Source organism: Eulemur rufifrons, chromosome 6, assembly GCF_041146395.1.
Source record: "Eulemur rufifrons isolate Redbay chromosome 6, OSU_ERuf_1, whole genome shotgun sequence".
Lineage (NCBI taxonomy): Eukaryota > Metazoa > Chordata > Mammalia > Primates > Lemuridae > Eulemur > Eulemur rufifrons.
In genome coordinates, this window is record NC_090988.1 from 25495096 (window position 1) to 25519427 (window position 24332).

General features: G+C 38.9%; 1 protein-coding gene across 4 annotated transcripts; it reads left to right on the plus strand.

Annotated features, from left to right (window-relative positions):
* The first annotated feature begins 1367 nt into the window (after nucleotides 1-1367).
* On the plus strand, nucleotides 1368-23506 carry POGLUT3 (protein O-glucosyltransferase 3). 4 transcript variants are annotated; one of them, XM_069468969.1, is made up of 8 exons: nucleotides 1368-1577; nucleotides 9064-9261; nucleotides 11145-11431; nucleotides 13824-14040; nucleotides 15852-16048; nucleotides 17906-18100; nucleotides 19691-19795; nucleotides 21222-23506. In XM_069468969.1, the coding sequence occupies exons 1-8, from the start codon at nucleotides 1376-1378 to the stop codon at nucleotides 21345-21347; spliced, it is 1527 nt and encodes a 508-aa protein (XP_069325070.1). In that variant the 5' UTR covers nucleotides 1368-1375; the 3' UTR covers nucleotides 21348-23506. The 4 variants fall into 4 exon arrangements, with proteins under 4 accessions (XP_069325070.1, XP_069325071.1, XP_069325073.1 ...); XM_069468971.1 differs by lacking the exon at nucleotides 1368-1577 and adding an exon at nucleotides 1861-1899; XM_069468970.1 differs by lacking the exon at nucleotides 19691-19795.
* Nucleotides 23507-24332: the final 826 nt, after the last annotated feature.

Below are 24332 nucleotides of genomic sequence, written 5' to 3' on the forward strand. Positions count from 1 at the left end.
TTTTAAGTCTGATTTTGAAAGAGTGTGAAAAAACATGTGTTCCACACAATTTTTTTAAGTGATAGTTGGAACAGAGCAAAGCTTTCCAATTAAATCCAGCAGACAGCCCCCTGAAATAAAATATATCAATGAAAGTAATACCAATAATACACTTTAGCCCTACAATTTACTAGTGATTGACTACCTCCTTCCAAAGGACAAAGAACACTGTCTACAACCTTTCCTCAGCATTACTAAAATAGGTGAAGAGAACTGGGGAAAATGTGGGAAAGATTTTGCCCTGGTAAAAACTTGGTCATAGCAAAAATGCTGAGTAGCACAGTTAAAGCCATGAGATGGACAGAGGGCTGCCCAGTGCGTGGTTCTGACGTTTTTGTTTTGATGTCTGCCAAGAGGGCACTGAAACCCGCCGTTCATTTTGGGGTGTGAGTTCCCTTTGGCTCATGGGGCCTGAGGAGAATATTTCCTTTAAATAGATTCAAACCATTAAGTAGATAAAAAGGAGAAAAAATAATTAACAAATGTGGATACAATGGTCAGAAAACAGAGGCAGACAGCGGCACTTAGGGTCCCTGCCAGCCTCCTCCTGGATCCAGCGTCCAGCGTCTGAGGACGGGTGGAAATGACCAAGACCAAACATCCCCCCATCGGTGGCAGGGGGACAGGAAGTTCCTGGCTTTGAGGTGACGCTCACCTGCAAGCTGAAGGAGACCCTGCCTTCTGCCACCCAGTGGCCGGCTTGGCCCCAACTCAGTGGATGCTCAGGAAACTACTTGCTGAAAGAAGGAACGGGGAAGAAGGCAAGGGGAGAGGTGGAGGGAATCAGAGTCCGAGTGAGGGAGTTTGCTGAGCAGAAAAGCAGCGCACAGGCGACGACGGAAGGCGGTCGGTGCTGGTGTGAACAGAATGGCTGTGACAGACGTGGATGGTGGGGGGAACTTGACACTGGCTCTCGTAAACTCGGTGCACCTCCTTGGGGAAAGGTATTTCCCTAAACCACATCGAAGTCCTTCGCGGTGGGACCCTTTGTGTCGACCCACAGCAACCCCCGCTCGGTCCGCGTCCTTTAACAACAACACATGGTGGGGCCCGGGCGGGCCCGAGGCCTGGGCAACCTAGAGCGCTCGCGGTCTCTTTGTGGGGCCTCTAGACCCGGTTCCTCCACGGGGTCACTCGGACCGGAGCGAGGGAGGCGTGTCCACAGCCGACCCTCTGCGGTGCGCACCGCCGGCGACCAAGGCGCGAGCCCGCCGGGAGGGAGCCGGGGCGGGACGGCCGGCCGCGCACAAGCCCGCCCCGGGGTGGGCCCTGCCCGGCCCGCGGCGCTCCCGGCCCCTCCCCGCTGCGGAGCTGGACCTCGGCGGCCTCGCTGACCATGCGCCGCCTCCCGCGGGCCGCGCTGCTGCCCCTGCAGCTCGCCCTGCTCGTGGCCGCGGGGGCCCCCGAGGCGCCGGTCAGCGCGCGGCGGAGCCTGGTGTGGGGGCCCGGGCTGCAGGCGGCTGTCGTTCTGCCCGTCCGCTATTTCTACCTGCAAGCGGTCAACTCGGAGGGCCACAACCTCACTCGCTCGCCCCCAGGTAGTGTCGAGCCGCGGGCCTTCCTCGCCCCGCTACCCGGTCCCCTCCTTTCCCCTCCCCGCTGCGCGTCCCCGCCCGCGCTGCGCCGCCCCAATCTGCCGCGCCCTGCGTGGCGTCCCTGTCCGGCGTATGTCGCTCTTTATTGGGGCAGGTCTTCCCTCCTCCTTCCTGGACACAAAGGGGACAGGAACAGCCACAAAAGTTTGTTGAATGCATGAATGAATGCATTTGAATGTATGAACTCCAAGAGCTCTTCCATACTGAGTGTGCAGGGGCTGGTGTTCTGAAAGGATGGCGCCCAGGGTGTTCTTGTGAATGCGGTGTGAGTCACAGGTTGGGGATGGCCTTTCCATCTCTGACTTAGTTGTCTGAACTGTTACAGCATGTAGGGAGTGCCTGCAAGTGATTAGTCATCTAGCCCAGGAATCGCGTGGATTGCATTGCTTAGGCCTGCGGGGTCTGGAACTGTGAATTCCTACGCAGAGGAAATGTCCGAGCAGTAGGCGGAAAGGAGGAGGCAGTTTTGCACGCTACGTTTTTGTTTTCTTTTTGGTTTTGAGTTATTGAAGGCAGATGACGGGGATTAGTGAAACTCAGTAGAAATCATTCGGTTTTCTCGGGTGGATTCTGTCCTGAATCCCTTTCTGCCGCGTCCTCCTCCCACGTTCTCGTTCACATCTTACCTTTGCAACTTCTTGCAACTTGTCCTGCTGGTTTCAAGTTGTTGCCAGTCAGGACTCACTAATTTATGTCTAAGTTTAGGGCTCCGGCCAACTGGCACCCTGTTTTATCAACAAAGTAACAATTAGAATAACCCAATGCCTCTTCCCTGCCAGTGGGCTGGGAAAGTCACTAAGCTGCCGGAAGTGGGCCTCAAGTTTGGGGAGGGGGGGCAAAGATTGGTCAAATCAGAGAATTTAGTAACCAAACATAATTGACTTTTAGATTTAATGGTTTTTTTTTTAATTATTTCATTCATTCAACAAATATCTATTTGCTGTCTACCTCTATGGTAATATAAGAATGAAAAAGTGCCTGGCCATTAAGGATTTTACAGTCTGTTGGTAAAACAGACGTGCAAATCACAGATCACTGAACAGGATAATTGGTATCGTGAAAGAATGTACAGAGTGCAGCGGGAGCACTGCGGCACTGCCAGAGTCTGCCTGGAGGAGTCCGGGAAGATTTCAGGCACAGGGATTGGAAGGATGAGAGGGCTTTGCTGGGCAGGCGTGCAGGCGGATGGCTCTGGCATGTGCAGAAGCAAGAGGCATAAGAGAGGGTGGGGTTTGAGAAAATAAGTACTGTAATTTAATGATGCTGAGCAAAAAAGCCTAGTCAGATGGTAGCCAGATGTCTTCAAGGGCCTTGAATGGCAAGCAAAGGATTGTAGAACTAGATGAAGGAGAGCCATTGGAGAATTTTGAGCTGAGGAGTGACAGAATCTGCTTTTGCCTTAACCACCTCAGTGGCTTCTGCTCTACATTTGACTCAGAACACCACTCCTGAAGTTGTCTTTGATCATCATTTTGATAACATATCTATCAATTAGACCCTAAATCCTTAGACAGCTGGTTTTGTATGCCTTATATGCATCAGGATAAAATATTCTGACTCTATTGACAGGGACTCATGAGTGTTTATGAAGGTTCAACAAACTTTTTCCTTAAAGGGCCAGATAGTAAATAATTTAGGCTTTGTAGGTCATATAATCTCTGTTACATTTACTGAACTCTGCCTTTGTAGCCATAGACAGTATGTGAACAAAGAGACCTGTCTGTGTTCATTAAAACTATTTATGGCCTGGGTGAAGTGGCTCATGCCTATAATCCTAGCACTTTGGGAGGCCAAGGCTGGAGGATCACCTGAGGCCAAGAGTTTGAGACCAGCCTGAGGAAAATAGGGAGACTCTGTCTGTACAAAAAATTTAAAAAATTAGCCAAATGTGGTGGTATATGCCTGTAGTACTAGCTACTTGGGAGGCTGAGGCAGGAGGATGGCTTGAGCCCAGGAGTTTGAGGTTGTAGTAAGCTATGTACATCACACTCTGGCTTGGGCAACAGAGCAATACCCTGTCTCAAAAATTAAAATAAAATAAAACTATTTATGGCCACTGAAATTTGAATTTCATATAATTTTTCACATATCACAGGATTCTTTTGATTTTCTTTCTGACCATTTTAAAATGTAAAAACCATTCTTAGCTCACAGGCTTTACAAAAACAGGCAATAAGCTGTATTAGCCATAGTTTACCAACCTGTGATGTATATTAAAGACTCTCAGTTAAAATACAGGTGACATGACTTAAAGTTGTGTGTACATGTGTATGCATATAAATATATATATTAATATTATACATATACATATTTTTTAAACAAACCAGAAACAGTTTACAGTGTCTATTAAATATCTTAACAGAAGGGGAGTTACGTCTGTTTCTGCATGGTTTACCCTTGCAAACCATGACTTTACTTTTTTTAGTTACGGAAAGACTTTCCATTTTCCTAAAGGTCCAAAGAAAAGATTCTTAAATCCAAATTCAAAGTCTTTACCTATGAGGTATATTTTCTTATTTATAGTTTTCTTTGTTTTCTAAAATTAATTTTATAATGTTATAATGGAGGGGAACTTTAGAAAGAAAAGAAAATGGAAAACTAATAAATTATTATGAAAACAGAAAATTGCATGATCCAAAATGAAATACCATTAATATTACTATTAGTGAAAGGAATACAAATTCAAATAAAATTCAATTTTTGATCTAAAAATATTGGTAAAGTTTTGTTTGTTTGTTTTGAGACAGAGTCTTGTTCTGTTGCCCAGGCTAGAGTGCAGTGGCATCATTATAACTCACTGCAACCTCAAACTCCTGGGCTCAAGCCATCCTCCTGCCTCAGCCTTCCAAGTAGCTAGGACTACAGGCACACACCACCAAACTTGGTTAATTTTTTGTAGAGACAGGGTCAACCTATTTTGTTCAGGCTGGTCTCAAACTCCAGGCCAGTCTCAAACTCCTGACCTCAAGCCATCTTCCCACTTCAGCCTCCCAGAGTGCTAGGATTGTAGGTGTGAACCACCATGAGATTGTCTTTTTTTAAGTGAAAATACTCAAAGCTACTAAGAGAGCAATGTGACACTCTCAGTCACTTTCTTATCTGCTTGTGGAGCACAAATTGGTAAATGGTTTCTGAAAGTAATTTTCTAAACTATCAAGAGTCTTAAACTTCACAACCCTAATATAAGAAAAATTAGTTTCAACAGTTAGAAAATGTAATCTTTAAAAATATATAATTCACAAAAAATGTCATACCCTTTAATGTGGTAATCTGATTTCTAGGTATATGTCTTGAGAAAATACTCTCAGCGTGGCCAAAGATTTATATACAAGGGTATTTTTGCAGCATTATAATTATTTGTTATAGCAAGTCTAAATAGCCAGACATAAAGTAATTTCTAAATAAATTATGGTACATTCATTATGGTAGAATATTTAACAGCCATTAAAAGTAACATCTTAGATTCCACTTACATGAGGCATCTAAAGTAGTCAAATTCATAGAAGTAGACAGTAGATGGGGAATGGACAGGCTTGAAGTTCTGACTCGGGGATGGGGGGTGGGGGGAGGGGATGGGTGTATACCTACATGATGAGTGCAATGCGCACTGTCTGGGGAATGGACACGCTCGAAGCTCTGACTCAGGGGGGTGGGGGGACATAGGCAATATATATAACCTGAACTTTTGTACCCCCATAATAAGCTGAAATAAAAAAAGAAAAAGAAAGAAATAGACAGTAGAATGGTGGTTACCAGGGGAGGGGGTAAGTGAGAGGTTGTTGAATGAGTATAAAGTTTCAGTTTTGGGCCATCTGTGGTAGCTCATGTCTGTAATCCTAGCACTCTGGGAGGCCGAGGCGGGCCGATCGTTTGAGTTCAGGAGTTCGAGACCAGCCTGAGCAAGAGCGAGACCGTCTCTACTAAAAATAGAAAGAACTTATCTGGACAACTAAAAACATATATAGAAAAAATTAGCCAGGCATGGTGGTGCATGCCTGTAGTCCCAGCTACTCGGAAGGCTGAGGCAGGAGGATTGCTTGAGTCCAGGAGTTTGAGGTTGCTGTGAGCTAGGCTGACGCCACGGGACTCTAGCCTGGGCAACAGAGCAAGACTCTGTCGCAAAAAAAAAAAAAAGTTTCAGTTTTGCAAGATGAAAAATGCCTGGAGATTTATTTCACAACAAGGTGAATGTACGTGACATTACTGAACTATATACTTAAAAATTGCTAAGATGGTAAATTTTTTGTTGTTTTTTTATCATAATTAAAAATGTTTAAAAATTTTAAAAAAGTAATATTTATACAGATTATTTAATAATGCTTATACAAGGTTAAAGTTGGAATAAATAGAAAAGAAATTATATGGTTTCATTCCAATTTTGTAATAAATACCTACACTCATCAGTCTTATCAGTGGTTATAGCAAGAGAGTGAAGAATTTTTTCTTTTTCATATTCTTATTTTTCCCTCAAATTTTTTCCTCCAAAATGATCATAATGTTTTATAATCAGGGAAAAAAATCATAAGGAAGAAAACTAAAGTTTTTTACCAAGTCACCAAAAACTTATCGGACAACCTTACTTTCATTCCTTTCAGGCCACTTAATTTCTAGCTTCCAGTTAAAAAGCTGCCCTGTAGTTCTGAAACCAGTTTCTTACATTTTCTGCCACTTGTCATTCACTTGCAAGTCCTGAAATCTTGCTTTCTTCAAGAACTAATTGAAAAAGAGGAAAAGTTTTCTCAAGCTGTAGCCTATTGTACATGACTTAGGAAGATTCCCTCATCACTCCCATTTAACAGTGTGGTATTTATCTGAATACCATTATTATGCTGCATATATCCAAGTACCTAGATAACAAACATATTGTGAACTTCAATGATCTAGAGCAGGGGATCTCAAACTGGGGTCCATGGAGAGAAATTATAGGGTTCTATGACCGTGGATGGGGGAAAAACTATTTCTCTATTTTTCACCAACCTCTGACTTAAATTGAGCATTTCCTTCAATTATGAATGTAGGCAGAACCCGTTGATACCGTTAGATTCCCAGCACCTAGCACAGTGCCCAGCAGAGATGTTGAATAAATACTGTATGTAGATGAGAAGAGAGAAGAGGTGGAAGAGGGATGTGAATATGTCAAGATGAAAGGATATAAATACTTACTTTCTACTCAGTCCTCTACCTTCACCAGTTAATGATATCTTCATATATTGGCTCTGCTACTCATTACATAAGTGACCTTGTCTAGTTATTTAACTTCTTGGAGCCTTGGTTTCTTGATCTGTAAAATGGGGGTGACAAATACTTACCTGAAAGTTCTTGTAGAAAATAAATGAGATAGAAAATACATGTAAAAATCTCAAGCTCAGGGACTGGCCCATAATAGGTGCTAACTACGTGAATTTCTAAAAATGCTTATGATTTCTTTCCAAATCAAATGTGTTCAAGATTTCTAATTCTAATGATGTAAGATGTTGATACTGCCAACCTCCTTTTTTCTACATAGTTACTGCATTCTCATCCAAGTAGCTATTTCTCTTAAAGAAATTTGAATTTGTGGAGTAGAAAATTCAAGTGGAGCTTCAATTCTGATCTATTATTTTAGCCCCCAGGGCAAATGAGAATTCACATTCCTTCCATTTGAAGCAATTTGAAATCTCACTCTTTTCATTTTCTCTCTTATGAGGTTAAAATGGCTTATTTCTATTTCAGTCCTGATCAATATTATTTTGCAAATGTTATAGACATAGTGATCTTGTCTAATTCTTTCAATTTACAAATAATGAAGCATTTTATAGCTAGTTTTTTTCTGCAAGTCTAGCTCTTTCCAAAAAAATCACATAGTAATATGCTTGTCTTATATCTTTTCTGCTCATTTAAAATATTAAACTTATGGAGAAGACGACTATCTGATTAGAATATAAGAAAACCTTTTTGTATGTGTCCAGTTTGGGGAGGGAACAATGGAAATGGAAATGGTTTTCTAATCCTCAGACTCTGCACTCCTGATCTTCCATCTGCTGTGCCTCATTTTCTTTCTGAAACCAAGTGGGAAATAATGCAAAGCAATAATTTATGTGTTTCATTTATGCATTTCAGGTAATTGGCCAACATTTCCAATAATTTCATATTATATTACTACCTTTTATATTGCAGTCCCCATGTTTATCTATTACAGTTGATTTATGTTAGAAGATTTCTTTCATAGTTTTATCACACTTGTTTCAAGGATCCTAAAATGTATGTGTTTGGTACTTAATTATTTAATAGCAAGGTGTCGGATAATGCACTGCTATTACTAAATTGAAGAGACTGTGAAACATTCCTCCTGACCCACAAGAAAAACAAAACCCTTGAAGATCAAAAAAAAAAAAAGTAGAATTTTACACTCACTAAATTTAGAAACCAAGAATAGGAGAAACAAACTTACTTAGTAATTTCAAAAAATATATATTAAATATGCTTAATTTTATTATATAGATGTGAGATGAAAGACAACATTGGTCACAACTTACTATTTGCTAGGGGTATAGATTTCAGAGGAATCATCACTTTTTATTAAATAAAAACATTTCCCTTTGATTTGGGGATCTGAATGGTATGTTCACTGCACTCTCTGAAGAAAGGTTTCAAAGTTTATTCCTGGCCACAGTAACATTAATACAACAGTGTTGTTTCAAGGCCTAAGTAAGTCAGCTAATAGAAAAGGGAAAGTTTCTTAGGTAGGTATTGTTTACCTAAAACAGAAAACCCACAGAATTTTGAAGTTGGAAGAGATCGTCACAGTATCATTATTTCATTTCAAACTGAGGAAACAGACTCAGAGAGGTAAACTCTAATATGTACAAAGATGTGTGTGTTTGTGTGTGTTTGTGTGTGTACTTGTGCACAGATTCTGGTAACTAGCTGTATTTTCTCTCTACCCGAGGAAATGGGCTGAGAAGTATCACTTGAATTTTGGGTTTAAGAAGGGGGAAATTTTCTCAGAAACGAGGGTTATTTGATCTTGAAATGGTATACAAAGAAAGCTTATGTATGTTTTACAGGGAGAAAGTTGGATTACTGTAGAGGTCTGTCATGCATAGAGTTCATGGATTTTTAACTATCTGGGCTTTAATACTACCCAAAGCAGAAAAGATCAAATAAGCAAAAAGTTAACTTCTTTGCTTTTTAGAAATGAATGGCTTTTGTTCATTCAATAAATTTTTATCAAACGACTAATGAATTAAATGGTGAGTCTGATCCTTGGTCTGAATATATGAACGAGGCATAGTTCCTGGCCTCAAGGATCTTCCAAAAGGAAATGATTTTGTTTACTATCTATGCTATACGAATAAATAACATATATATCTATAGATGCTTATCCAATAATTGTTAAAACATAATAATTGTGACATGGTAGAGTTATTTATATTTCTTTTTCTTTTAGGTCAAACATCATTCAAAGTAGTAGTCAAATCTCTTTCCCCTAAAGAGTTAGTCCGGATTCATGTTCCTAAACCTTTGGACAGGAACGATGGAACATTTTTGATAAGATACAGGATGTATGAAACTGTCAAGGAAGGGCTGAAGATAGAGGTCCTTTATGGTGATGAACATGTGGCTCAGTCTCCCTATATCTTGAAAGGTAAGTGATTATTATATACTCCAGAGCCAGCCCTACATGCGTAGGTCCCAGGCCTTTCAGAGTGGGTTATGATGACCTTCAAGTCATGTGCAACAGAGTAAACATTGTATACATACCTTCTAGAGCTCAATTTAACTTGACATTTTAAGGGAAAGCAAATTTAAATAATTAAAAGGGATTTAAATGATAAAAAATAATCTTGTGTATTTATCCATATAGTTACCATTTCTGGTGCTCTTCATTCCTTTGTATAGATCTGTATTTCTATCTAGTAACATTTGCCTTCTGCCTAAAGGATTTCTGTTAATGTTTCTCTTAGTGTGAGAATGCTCATGATAAATTCTTCCAGCTTTTGAATGGCTGAAAAATCTATATTTTGCCTTCGTTTTTAAAAGACATTTCACTAGTTATAGAATTATAGGTTGATGGGGCTGTTTTTTCCTTTGATACTTTAAAGATTCTGCTCCTCAGTCTTCTCACTGGCATTGTTTCCAACACTAGATCTACCATTATATTTGCCTTTGTTTCCTGTACTGCTTTTGAGGTTTTCTCTTTATCAGTTATCTTCTTGAGTATTTTTCTGGGATGCAGTTAAGTTACTTGGAAATAGTTTAATCATTTCAAGTTTTGCTTTTACAGTTTATTAGGTGGGACTAGAGCCATGTTTAGTTTAGGGCTAATTATTCCCCACTACTGAGGCAATACCCTTCTGTGTACTCTACCCAAGCCCACGAATTAGGAGGCTTTCCAGTCCGGCTGGTACCAACTGGCACTATTACCAGCCCTCTTATGTGGTAGGCCCTGTTCCCTCTGGTCATTTTGGATGGTTCTTCCCCTCCCTTGGATAGTTTCTTCACACACATGCACTAATCATATGTTCTGCTAAATATTTAAAGGAGTCCTTCTACAGATCTCTAGAGTTCTCTCTCTGTGCAGTGCTCTCTTTTCAGATACTTTGTCCTACAAATTCTAGCTGCCTTGGTCTCCCTGGACTGTCCGCTCTCTTTCTGCAACTCATTGAGACTGCCTAGCTTTGCCTACATCGCCCCTCCCTAGACCACAACCTGGAAATTCCCATAAGCAGTAAGCAGTAGGAATTGTAGGGCTTACCTTATATGTTTCCCATCTTTCAGACTCACTGTCCTTCATTGCCTGATATCCAGTGCCTTAAAAACTGTTGTTTAATATATTTTGTCATTTCGTCTGGGTGTGTTTTGGTTGTTTCAGGTGGGAAGATAAATCAGTCCCAATTAGTCATGTTGGTCTGAAGTAGAAATCCTTAAAAATTTTAAATAATTTTTAAAATAATTTTATATTGAAATAAATATAGATATATCTTGAAATAAGATATAAAATTTGCATAAATCCTTTTTTAAATGGGCCTTCAGAGAAGTTCTATGCTTGTGGGTGGCCACTTAAAATTACCCTGCCAGAGCCCCCTGGGTTACACATTTCCACTTTGAGATGTGCTGATTTTAGGGACTTAGAGGAGGAGACCCCACCTGGTCTTTAATAATCACTACCCCTACTATATTATAATGCCTGAAAATTAATACATTCTCTTTTTCCTTGTTAAAAGGTAAGTTTTTTGGTGTGTTTATGAACCATTTATACCTCACCAGAAATAAATTTATCAGCTAATTGACTGAGAGTAGGTTAGATTGGGAGAGGGCATATGCTCTACTAGGTTATCCAGGGTGGTGTGAGAAGGGGACAGAAAGTAGAAGAGTAGGACTCTGACATAACTGTATCACTGATTTGACCAGGGTAGATTATCTCTGTCTGGATAATCTTAGAATTCACCAAGAAGCAGGAGCAGAAACAACCCTTGTGTTGGTGCTTGTTAATGGAGCGTGGCATTGTTTGTGTTTTATCTTCCCTAGGACCAGTGTACCACGAATACTGTGCGTGTCCGGAAGAGGATCCTCAGGCATGGCAGACAATTCTTTCTTGTCCAACCGAGGAACCACAGATTGCAAAAGATTTTGCTTCCTTCCCCAGCATCAATCTCCAGCAGATGCTAAACGAAGTCCCCAAAAGGTTTGGGGACGAGAGGGGTGCTGTTGTTCATTACACAATTCTCAGTAACCACATTTACCGAAGATCTTTAGGGAAATACACAGACTTCAAAATGTTCTCTGATGAGATTTTGCTGTCACTGGCAAGAAAGGTATGAGGAATGAATGAATTGATTCCAAAAATAGTATTATGTAATTATTTAGTTGTAGCATTTAGATACTTACAATGGCAAAGGATGAAAATGGATTTCAGGCTCAGAAATATACATCTAAGATATTTACCACCTAAGTGTTCATAAGTCCTCCATCTTTGTGGTTCTCACTTTCCTATAAGATTTAAATTAAATAGCTTGAGCCCCCATCCCAGGTAGATAAGGCACACAGGGCACTCCCAGGGTTTCTGTGAATTCCCAGATGTTTACAGCCTGGGGGTCACTTCTTTAAGTTCTCTGTTCCTGCTGAATACCCCTCTCCTTCAGATTGCACCTTCTGTAGCTGTTTTCTTCTCTTCACCTCAAAATGACTTGAACTTAGAACACATTTTCTTTGTTTTACCCTAAGCACATCTATTAATAGAAGATAGTGTACATGACATATTGTGGTGAATGTTGGTGTAACAGAGAGAGGTTATTTTGTATAGTGCATACTAAAAAACAAACAAAAACCCTGACATTTAAAAATAGACATCCCTGTACCAATCTGACTCTCAGTCATCCTTGCTTCTGGGAATCTCTCACTGGCTATTCTTGATCTTCAGGTCTTAGCCTCTTACTAAATAAATGTGGCCTGGCCCCGCTGTCCTTCAGGCTCTCTACATCCCCCAACAGCATTCCCCTGTCGCACTACTCAGCCCCTACGTCCACATTTGCAGAACTCTAAATTACTGTTAAGCAGAGCAATTCAAACTACTGTTTGGTCTTTCTTGTTCCTGATCATGCAGGGTGAGGTATGGAGGTAGGCAGTTTTTATCTTTCTCACCCAGAAAGACCATCAAGATGGTTTCTAAACCAAAAACCAAATTTGCTGATATGTGATTCCCCAGGTATATTAAATGTGTGGCTGCTATCGGTTCTTATTTTAAATAGCATTCCTCTCTCCCCACCCCCCCAGCCCACAATGTGAGCATACAAGGCAGTGCTCTTTTCCTGGGCCACCACCAGTCCACCCTGCCTTGTATTGCTGTATCCTTATCCTCGTGTTGCTGGCTCCATAGCAGTAGCTTTTAACTGGGGATGATTTTGCCCCTAAGGGAACAATTGGCAATATCTAGAGACTTTTGGTTATCGCAACTAGCATCTAGTGGGTAGAGTGAGCGTTGCTAGTAGCATCTAGTGGGTAAACATTCCTGCAATACACAAGACAGCCCCCCACAGCAAAGAATTATTCAGGCTCAAATGTCAATAGTGCAAACCTGAGAAATCCTGCTCCATAGTGAGAACTTCTGATGCAGAATTTACTAATGAACTTATAAATAATAGCAGGGAGGCAAGAGGGTGAATTTTCACATCCCTCGCCCTTCTGTTTTGTTCTTTGCCTGGTGGCTGGGAAGAAATCTGAGGCAAATGAGACTTCTTCCTGGTCTTTGAGCAGCGCACTCTAGTGGGACTTGTTTTTGTTCCTTGGAAGTGAAGGTGGGATGTGAATACAAACAATTATATCACAACATGATAAGCCCTGAAGAAAAGTAGGTAAATAGGGTTCAAGTGCCTGAAGAGGGCAAGTGATAGAGAAGGTGATTTAGAACTGCGTTTGGAGGATGGGAAAGGAGAATGCCAAGTTGAATAAGCAGGAGCAGAACATAACCAAGTGAAGGGAATTTCGTATTAAGGTGGACGGCATTTTCAGAGAGTAGCCTGAAGTTCACTGGTACATGGGCAGATGGAAGATGGGTTTACAGCTAAGCTGGAGCAAGACAGCAAGGCCTTTAATGCCAGCCAGAGAGTTATGACCTTGTCCCACAGGCTTAAGGTTTTGTTAAGCTTGGTAGTGACATTAACCAAATTAATTATAGAAATTTTAGTTTTAGAATTAATTTTAGTTTTAGAAAATTGAGTGGCCATGTGGAGAGTAGATGAGAACAGGGAGAGGCTAGAGTGAGAACACCTGGTAAGGAAGCCATTGCATGGAGATGGAAATGGGGTGGCGGATTCTAGAAACAAAGGTAGATGAGGTAAAGCGGGGGATAGTGAAGGAGAACAAGGGCTTGGGTCTAACTTTGTAAATTCTTGCTTAGGCAGCTGGTGGAGAGGGTTCTTGCCTCTCATTTATACCTCTCTACACCATTTCCACTTCTGTAATACTAAATTTTAAATGCCTCCTGTGGACAGAGGTAACTGACTCCTGGTTAAGTGAATTTGTCAGGTACCATCCTCACCTGTGATTTTCTGATGCTGCTGATGATCGAGACGCATTCATCTTTCCTGTCTTAATGTTTTCGGATGGTCAGCTCAACTAGAAATATTTAAGAAAGCCAAAGAACTGAAGTATTTAGTACCAAAGACTGAAGCCTTCCCAGCACGGATGTTTATACTTTTGTCTATGTAGGTCCTTCTCCCAGACTTAGAATTTTACATTAACCTTGGAGATTGGCCCTTGGAGCATCGCAACGTCAATGAAACCCCTGGCCCCGTACCTATCATTTCATGGTGTGGCTCTCTGGATTCAAGGGACATTATACTTCCAACGTATGACATCACCCACTCCACACTGGAAGCAATGAGGGGTGTTACAAATGATCTTCTCTCTATTCAGGGAAATACAGGTAAATTAAGGTTAATTCTCTAAGAAAAAGATTAGAGGTTAAAAGGTAAAGGAAATACTCAGTTAGAGAGAGTAAATGTATATCTTTTAAAAACCATTCTTCTTATTTTATTACCAAGAGAAAAGAAAAACAGCACATTAAATGCTAAAGTGACTTGTTTAGGATTCTTCTAATCCAGAAATTAAGGATACATGGTTTGACCCAGTAATGCCCAAACTTAACCTTCACTGAGTCTCCTTTGAGTTGGTCATTTGTAAATACCATATTAAAATATATATTTGGTAAAGTTGTCACTTAATTCTGACTCCAATGTCTTTATATTTCTGGATGAAATGAGAGAAAATTTTGAAAAATATAAAATTTTATGCAAATGTAAGAGAATTGTGATAATAATATAATTTGGATATTCCTACCTCCAACAATTTATAAGAAATTCTCCTCCTTTGTTTTTCTGCTCTTTTAATTAATTAATTAATTAATTTTTAGAGACAGGGTCTCCCGCTGTCACCCAGGCTGGAGTGCAGTGGCACAGACAGAGCTCACTGCAACCTTGAACTCCTGGGCTCAAGCTATTTTCCTGCCTCAGCCTCCCAAGTAGCTAGGACTACAGCCATCACCACCACCAAGGCCAGCTAATTTTTTTTTTAAATTTTTTTGTAGTGATGGGGGCTCCCAGTGCCACCCAGGCTGGTCTCTAACTCCTTGCCTCACACAATCCTCCTGGCTTGGGGCTCCAAAAGTGCTGGGTTTACAGGTGCGAGTCACCAGGCCCACTTTTCTGCTTCTCTTGATCTTTTAAAATCTGAATTCGTTTCTGCCTGTTTGATAGCTTTAAATTTATGGTAAAACACATCTTTTTGTTAAACCAATTTCCCTGAGTAGAAAAAACCTTGAATTGTCTTTATAGACTCTATTTCTGTTTATTTCGGCTTGGTGAACGTGGTAGATAAGACCAGAGACTTTTTGTAAGTTACATTTTGTTACTATCTAAAGATAACCTGAAATGAAAACTGACCTACTTCTAATTTAATTTGTTGAGAAGTGCACTAAAACACTAAAGAAATTAACTCCCTTCAAAATTTCTATATTTTATGATTTATCCCTTAAAATACTGACAGTTATTAACCAATGACTTCTCTCTTTAGAATAATAGAAATAGATTTAAATTATTCTTCCAGAATATTTCCCTTCCAGGAAAGATAGAATATAAATATATGTATATAGCTGAGTTACACATATATATTTGCATTTAACAACATTTTAGAAAAAAGTCTTCCCTGCATTCAAAAAAGATGTGCTCAAAATTCTGAGCAACCTAAGGATTTGTGGGTAATACTTTGATATATAGTTTTTTTCTGGTCACCCTGTCTAAGAACAAAAGCCTAGTTCATGTTTGATGGTGAAACACAAAAAATGGAGGATGCTAATGCCTTGGTGAGTGAGCCAAGTTATTGAATCTCCTTTTGCTTTGAACATGGTCCAACATTATTTTGGATATTTCCTCGTGCTGTGTAACAGAAAACACCAATACTTGTGTGAGCTCTCACTAGTAGACAAATGGGTAAAAGTAGAGCATTCTTTTATATAATACAGCAAATAAAAGGACTGATTTTGAAAGTCTAAACTTGAGAGTATCTCTGGCAAATTGAGACTCAATCCCAGGTTTTTGGAAATAGCATCTACTTTAGAAGATGAGTTGATAAAAGAGCTTTAACATCTTAAGTGACAGTGGTAGATTAAGGATGATTATGCTTGCCATATAAAAACGTCAAATTCATAATCATAATTTTTTTATGGCCTCAAACTTCTAGGGCCTTCCTGGTTCAATAAAACGGAGAAAGCTTTCTTCAGAGGTAGAGATAGCCGAGAGGAGAGGCTCCAGTTGGTACAGCTGTCCAAAGAAAATCCACAGCTACTAGATGCAGGAATTACAGGATATTTCTTTTTCCAAGAGAAAGAAAAGGAGCTTGGAAAAGCCAAGTTGACAGGTTTCTTTGATTTCTTTAAGGTATGCATTTGAGTTTTCCTGTATGGATATGAAGTGATAAACTTGTATTAAAAAAAGTCTACCAAATATTTGGGCTTAGGCAAATTTCTCCTGTCTTGTGAACTAACACACTTTCACACTTTTTTTTTTTTTTTGGAGTCTTGATGATCTATGTTTATTTCCACTTAAATTATTAACAGGAAAATATAATTAAAACATTCCTTCATTATTTGAGTAACTTCCCTTCTTGCATCCTATTTGGAATAGCCATATTCCTCCAGATAGTTTGCAGAAATTTGTTAACATTGAAAGACATTGTTTATTCTTCCCATCAGCATCCATGAAAGTGCCTTTTACAGGGTAAGTTGCATGCTTGCTGTGATCATATGAAATCCCTAGTTTTTAGAATGGAAGGTCTGCCTGTTTGAAGATGGAAAATAATTCCATTTAAATTTTGGTCTACTCAATTTTTCTTTTAGAGTCACATCTTAAATTTTCAAAACTGCTCGATCACTCCAATCCGCAGTTTATCCAAATCCCCTAAACATTTGCTATGGGATAATAAGTAGCTACAATTTCTCTTTTCAAGGTTATAAATTGGAACTGTTAGTATCTGACTTTTATACTTTCTTATCAGACACTGGCAATTACAAAACTCGTGGTTTCCTTCTTTTCTTGTTGTTAATTTTGTCTACCAAATAGCTCAGAACTATACTTAGTACTCAGAATATAGTACAAGGTTTAACCTGAGGTTTTGATGTATTTATTTCTCTTGTTTTACTTTTGTGTATGTTTAATAAACTGAGAATATAAATATTTTTTACGCAAAGTGATCTCAAATGTCTTTTGTAAATAGAAAGAATATAAATTCCATACATATAAAATAGGAATTGGAAATTGGGGTTCAAGTTCTGCCCCTAATCCTGCCCCTGCCACCAGCTGTGGGACCTTCCTCTCTTAGTGCCTTGGTCTCTAAACACTTGTGAGGCCTGCCTAGCTCCTTCAGAACACTATCAGGAGACTTAAAGGAGAGAGAGATGTGAGCAATGTGACAAAGCCTAACTGGCTAGAAAATTTCTTGGTACCAATTATTTAAGAAAAAATTAATTTCCAGATCTGAGAGTATATCTTCTTCATCTCAGTGTGATCTCATGAAAAGAACAGGGGATTTGGAGTCAGAGAGTAGAGGTTTATAAATTTCTCTGAACACCAGTTTTCTCATTTGTCAAAAAAAAAAAAAAAAAGGAGAGGAGAGGTTAATAATACCTGCTTCACGTTGTTATTGAATGAGGTTTAATGCCTATGAAAAGTGCTTTCCAAAGGTAAAACAAAATATATTAATCCAGCAGATACGCAAACAGAGCTCCTCCTGTGTTGCCAGCATTGCCCAAGTCCTTAAACTTCTCCAGGTTTCTGTCTCCTCAATACTAAAACCATAAAATAGAAATAATATCTTCCTGTTTCATAGATTGAGTATAAGGAACAAATTAAATAATATATAAATGAAAGTGTAAATTGTTATCAATATTCAGCTTTAAGACACATAGAACTTTTGACAATAGTTTTCCTATCTGGTTACAGAAATCTGTATATTCCCCATTACATAGACATAATTGAAATAGGTATTTATTCCCTATTTATTTATCATCGTGCCTGTAAATGTGTTATATGTCTTATAATTGATCTACTAAAGGCTGCTTCTGATTTTAATACAAAGAAAAAATATAAGTTAAAAAATAAATATTTTTTAAACACAAAAGTTGGAACATGGAAAATAATTCCTTTGGATTTAGTATGACAGTGTTGAAGGGAAGCCAAAGTGAAGCAAATAACTGTTAAAAGGTTTGTTTGTTTGTTTGTTTGTTTTTAATCTTTCAGTACAAGTATCAAGTGAATGTGGATGGGACCGTGGCTGCTTACAGATATCCCTATCTCATGCTAGGCGACAGTCTGGTTCTAAAACAGGACTCGCCATATTACGAACATTTCTACCTGGCACTAAAGCCTTGGAAACATTATGTTCCAGTTAAAAGAAATCTTAGTGATTTACTAGAGAAAGTGAAATGGGCCAAGGTATGTTTCCTGCAATTTTCATTTCTTTAGGCAATAACAAATTTACCAGTGTTAGTTACACAAGTTCTATCACAATGCAATTTGACATAATGGAATAAAAAAAATGTTATTTTCTGAAATTTTTGTTCCCATGAAATATTTAAAGAATCAGCATCAGAATCATTTTGCATACCCTCTGTCAGCAGTTTTGAGGATTTTTGGAAGTTTTGAAGCCTAGTGTTTTATATAAGAGTATAAATTTTCTAGATGAATCACTATTCATGCTTACACACACAGACAAGAACACACGAAATGCAAATTACTGATTGAAAAGACAGAGTTAAAGTGCTTTATGCGTAAGAAAACATTTAAGGCAATTACAGTACTCTTTTCTCCAGTTAGAAAAAGGACACAAGTTCTTAATGAATGCATGCTATACAATGTCCCAAGAATCACAAGTTTCCCATAAAATAGGAATTCCTTTTTTGAAAGGAAAAGTATTTCAAAGCTGATGTGTTTATTATAAAACATTAAAAATTTACCCTTCTGTTATAAGAGTTTATTCTAAGTTTCTAAGAAGTAATATATGGTCATAGAAATAGCTGGGTGCCTGAAGCAGAATCATTTTTGTGACACTTTATAAAAGCCACAGTTACTTGCAAATGGCTTTTCCTGCGGGCAGGATGGTAGAATATTAACTGTTTTCCAAAAGTATAATTAGAAAGACTGACTATTCCTGGTATTGAAAGAACAGCCTGTGGGTACTAATGACTGAATTTTTTTTTTTAAGGCAGAGTCTCACTCTGTTGCCTGGGCTAGAGTGCTGTGGTATCAGCCTCTCTCACAGCAACCTCAAATTCCTGGGCTCAAGTGATCCTCCTGCCTCAGCCTCCCAAGTAGCTGGGACTACAGGCATGTGCCACCATGCCTGGCTAATTTTTTTTCTATTTTTAGTTGTTTGGCTAATTTCTTTCTATTTTTAGTAGAGACGGGGTCTCGATTTTGCTCAGGCTGGTCTCGAACTCCTGAGCTCAAGCAATACTCCCACCTCGGCCTCCCAGAGTGCTAGGATTATAGGCGTGAGCCACTGTGCCCGGCCTAATGACTGAATGTTTTTATTATAAAACCAATATAGTCTCTCCTAGCTACTGTTTTGTAACGCAACTTTTTGACTATATATTTACATGGAGCTTTTAAACGATGTTATAACATGAAAATGGATTCATTCTACTGTCAAGCAGAGAGAGCTAAGCTGGCAAGACAGACGATGAACCCCAAGCTTACCTCCTGTGTAGCTGGAAAAGTGCCAAGATAGTCACAACAGAGGCTGCATATGGGTGGTGGCCCTGTGGGGAGAGGGGATGGTTTACTGGCGTGGTACAACAGGGGCCAAGCGCGTATGATCATTTCTCCTTCACAGAGATGTCTAGGAAAGTCCTCTGTCTCTTTCCATAGCCTCATTCTTCAGTTATTTTTCCATTATAGGTTCCATCTCTCCATGCTGTTCACATTCAGCCTCACATCTGTCCTACCTCACACTCAGTCCTCCTTTCTTTATGGATTATAGGAGTAATTTTCATTCATTGTTTTGTTTTCTTTTAAACCTTTCAGGAAAATGATGAAGAAGCTAAGAAGATTGCCAAAGAAGGGCAGTTGACTGCTAGGGACCTTCTCCAGCCACACAGGCTTTACTGCTATTATTACAGGGTACTCCAGGTCAGTCCAGAGTGTCCACCCTGCTGGGCCAGGCGTCCTCAGACCACATGCTTGGCCTGAGTGCCTTGGGTCTTGCTTCTAGAAGTGTTCAGAGAGTCAGCCTGGACTGGCTGGCTAAGCCAAGGCGCTAGCGTAGGGAAACACAGGACTAGTGCTAAGTCCCTTTGTGGCCTCCGTGTTTTTTTAAATCTTTATTCCATATCATGAAAAACAATGCTTGGAGCCCTCACAAATACAGAATAGAAGCTCCTCCCATCTTGTCAGTCCTCTCTTTTATTAAATGCCTCATAAAATTCCTAGTTTAGGTGTTCTTGAATCTCAGAGAACAACATTTTCCTCATCTGAAAAATAAGAAGGTTGGCCATCTCTTTCTACCCAAAATTTTTGAGTAGAAACAGGTAGAAAAGGTTGCCTCCTCGTTCTCCTTGATACTTAAGATCTGTACCTTTTACATTATAGAGCAGAAAGCAGATATTTAGCTTGCTGTATAAGACAATCAAACACATGAAAAATATTTATAATAGTTCTAATACCTAAGGGTTAATCCTGAAGTACAGATATTTGTTAGGAATCCGAGGATTGGTCCTTTGAGTAACTACCTTGTGTTTTACTCAGTAAAATCTAGCCAGGAAGGAAAAAAATAGGAATTTATGTTTTTGTTTTTAATCTAAACTTATTTTTCTGTGTGCAGAATAAAAGTAAATTCTGATGCCTGTGGATGCTACCCTCCCATATTTTTATTTTCATAGAAAAATAAAAATGATAAATTACACCATTTACTAGAAGCAGCCCTTTCTTCCCTTAAATTGGTTCTGTCCCCTCTGCTGGTCTAGCTTGAATTTTAATAGTAGGAGTTTCTCCCCCTAAAGTGTTAATTAGGCTTATCTACTCGTGTCATCATCTCGTTGGGCCTGGCCCAGTACCAGGCATGGACAGCTCAGTGGACACAGAACCATTGAACTGAAATATCCAATTTATAGGAATATTTCACAGACCTGTCACCATTTAAAAAATGTATGTAATTACAGGCCTAAAAAAATGTGTGAGACTGCCAACTTTATTTTGAGAAGTTTATCATCTTTTTTGCTGATTTGGGTATTCAAAAAAAAAAAATTATTCATTAACAAGTGGAGGATAAATGCCGTGAGCTGCTGTTTGTTTCAAGGGGGGCCATTTGGCTTGGCACCCCTTTTGTAGAGGCCTCCTACCTACACATAAAATTGTGGATTGGGGTTCCTTGATAGATTGTGAAATACTGCCCTAGTGCCTGTGATAGCTAAAGATAAAATGTAATTTTAGGACTGGAATAAACCAGTCTGAAGATACACAATCAAGGATGGCATGATTGGGGGTGGGGGTGAGGTGGAGGAGTCAATGGAATGAAGTGTGGACTAATCTTTCACTTGCCTTCAAACACACATTTCAGACATATGCCGAGCACCAAGCCAGCAAACCTGAAATACGTGATGGAATGGAACTTGTTCCTCAGCCAGAAGATGGCACATCCATCTGTGAGTGCCACAGGAAAAATCCTTCAAGAGAAGAGCTTTAAGTCATCCCAGATTCACACTCCTGTGAATGCCTACTACATCTTTAAAGAAAGCCTTACGCTGCAAAGAACAGTACAAAAGACTTTACCCAGCGGACTAGTTCTCTTGATGGCTTTATATAATGTGGATGGATAAAGCAATACGGGTTGAGTATCCCTTATCCGAAATGCTTGGGACCAGAAGTGTTTCAGATTTTCTGTTTTTTTCCTTCAGATTTTGGAATATTTGCATATACATAATGAGATATCTTAGAGACGGGACCTGAGTCTAAACACAAAATTCATTTATGTTTCATATATACCTTATACATATAGCCTGAAAGTAATTTTATACAATATTTTTAATAATTTTGTTCATGAAACAGAATTTATGTACATCAGACTATCAGAAAGGTGTCACTATCTCAGCTACCCATATGATAGTGTCATGGATTTTGGAGTATTTCAGATTTTGGATTTTTGTATTAGAGATGCTCATCCTGTATTTGAGCAAATATTACCAAATGTCATTGGATATTAATATCTTTTGATTAAAAACTGCTATTATCAGCATTACAGTTTCTCTAAAAAGAGAACTCAGGGATCATAGCAGGTAGAGAGGCTTGCCAAAATAGAAATCAGCCTCTGTGAAACTGTTTACATCATACTTATTGGTTTATTTCTATCCCCTGCCCACTTTCTATCTTCCACTTTCAATAATGAAGAGAGAATATTTGCGCAGAGTTCCTCCCACCCTAACTACATACCTTCTCCCCTTATAAGCTGCTTTTGGCATTCAGTAATAGCAGCCTCCTTTTGGAAGGTCTGATAAGGATAATTAAGGAAGAAGAAGATGACTCTGTTATTAAAGGTGGCATGGAGACTGTGGAGGGAATATTTTTTAAAGCAATGCTCGTTTCTTTTAAACTAAATTTTGCTAAGGCCCGAGACAAAATTAATGAGCGATTGTGCCTTAAACTAGTGATTCCCACTCTATCTGGATTGTATACCCATCCAGGATAACACAGTTATTAACATAGATGTAGGCATCTTATGGGCATCATTCATTATCCATCTATTAAATAGATCAAAGATAACTGTAGTCAGGTGGAGAACTTTAATTCTTTTGAACCTTTGAAAGAAATCCTTCAAAACATTGAAAACCTCTACAACAAGCTCTAGGAAGCTGGTATTTTTGGATCCACTAATATGCCAACAACAGAGGCAAGCACCTCACACCACCACTCCTGTATTTCAGTGGGTTCTGTTGCTAAGATAACGACTTTGGAAATTTCCTCTGCCTTTTAGGACAGGGCCAAGACTTAGAACTCATAGCCCGGAAGTTTGTTATATACTCCTTGTAGTACCAATCCAAGATTCAGTTCACTATCTTTACCTTTATGCTCTAAAAACAAGAGCTAGCCACACTCCCAATTTAAAAATAATTAATCTCCTAGTTGAAATATTTACTTAATCTGGAAAACAATGTAGCCATTTTAAAGGGGTCATATCTATTTTTTCTGAAGAATAATGAGAACACAGGATTTTTTTTAAACTGAGCAAAACTAAATTTCAGAACAGTCTAATCAAAGCCAAGTATCCAAGGCAAACTCTAATACCCATCAATTGTTCAAAACCACAAGTGCACAAGTAAGTATAAAATAAAGGGCAAACTGTCCTGAGACCATACCCCATTGAATCTGTGTCTTACATATATTGTACATATATAGTTTGGGGCTTGTCAAAACTGGGATTATGGCAAGAAAGGTTGCCTCCCTCATACTTCCCTCCCTTGAACTTCAGGTCCTGATGGCTAATGGCATTTTGTTAGACACATCTTATATTTTTAACATTTATATCACCTGCTGCCAAAACAGGCATAGTAATTAAAAGCAATTAGTATCAAACCAGGCAGCTTTGGGGAGTGGAACACAAAGGATGTGCTTGAGAAATAAAGTGAAACCCCCTCAAGAAATTCTATAGGGGAGAGCAGCCTTAATCTAGATGATCCTCCATCTTGCCATTTTGGCCGTAGCCTTTTAAAAGAGTCATTTTTACATGGTTTTCTGGTTTGTAAACAAAAATGCTTCTGTGTGGTTGAAAGTTTGGAAGGAGATTCACTAATATCTGAGGAGAAGATGGAGAGAAGGGAATTTTTACTTTTTCCTTTATACCTTTCTATAATATTTAAACTGGTTTTTACTACAAGTATGAATCAAATTGCAAAATAAAGAAAAATGTGAGTCTGGGAAAAGACAATGAACAATAAATAGGAAAAGAAAATGGATATTTATATTTTCCATTATACTATTTTTAAATCTACTATGTCTAGAATTTTATATCATGGGCCACATTATATATACTTTATAAGTAAAGTAAATTTTCTAAATAGAAATTCGAGAAAAGATACCTTTTGTTTTTTGAGAAAGAGATTTTAACTACCTATAGCCCTGGTATCTCTGTAACCGAGTTGGCCTAATTTTAATTCTATTATGTATTTATGAATAAATAAACCAAAACTTTTGTCACTACTACTCAATTCCTAGTGAGCAGAAATCTATTACAGAAAAATATTTAAGCTCGACACCATTAGTTTCTGTTGATGGTGAAATACAAGAGGAGTGGGCAGAGGACAAATGGTCCCCTGACATAATAAGGCCAAAGTTAGAAGAAATATAAAGTTCTTGGTTTGGAGGGAAAGGAAATCATCCTCGTGATGGTATGGTGTGTTGGACTTTAAATAGTTGAGGAGAAAATTAGCGAGGCCTTAGGGTAAAAATCCCTCTTATGCACAGAGCCAGTTTCCCCTTTCTCAACCACTGCTGCCCCCACCCCATTTCAACCTCTTGTGGAGCCATTCCAGACACTGAGAAAAGCCAAGTTCTCTTTGTAGAGTTGTGTGGAAGAGGGAACCACTAATTTTAAGCTGATACCTTATATTACAACATTTCTTATACACAAGGAAAGAGATGGGTTTCTTTATTCTATAGGAAGAAATAGCAAAACCTG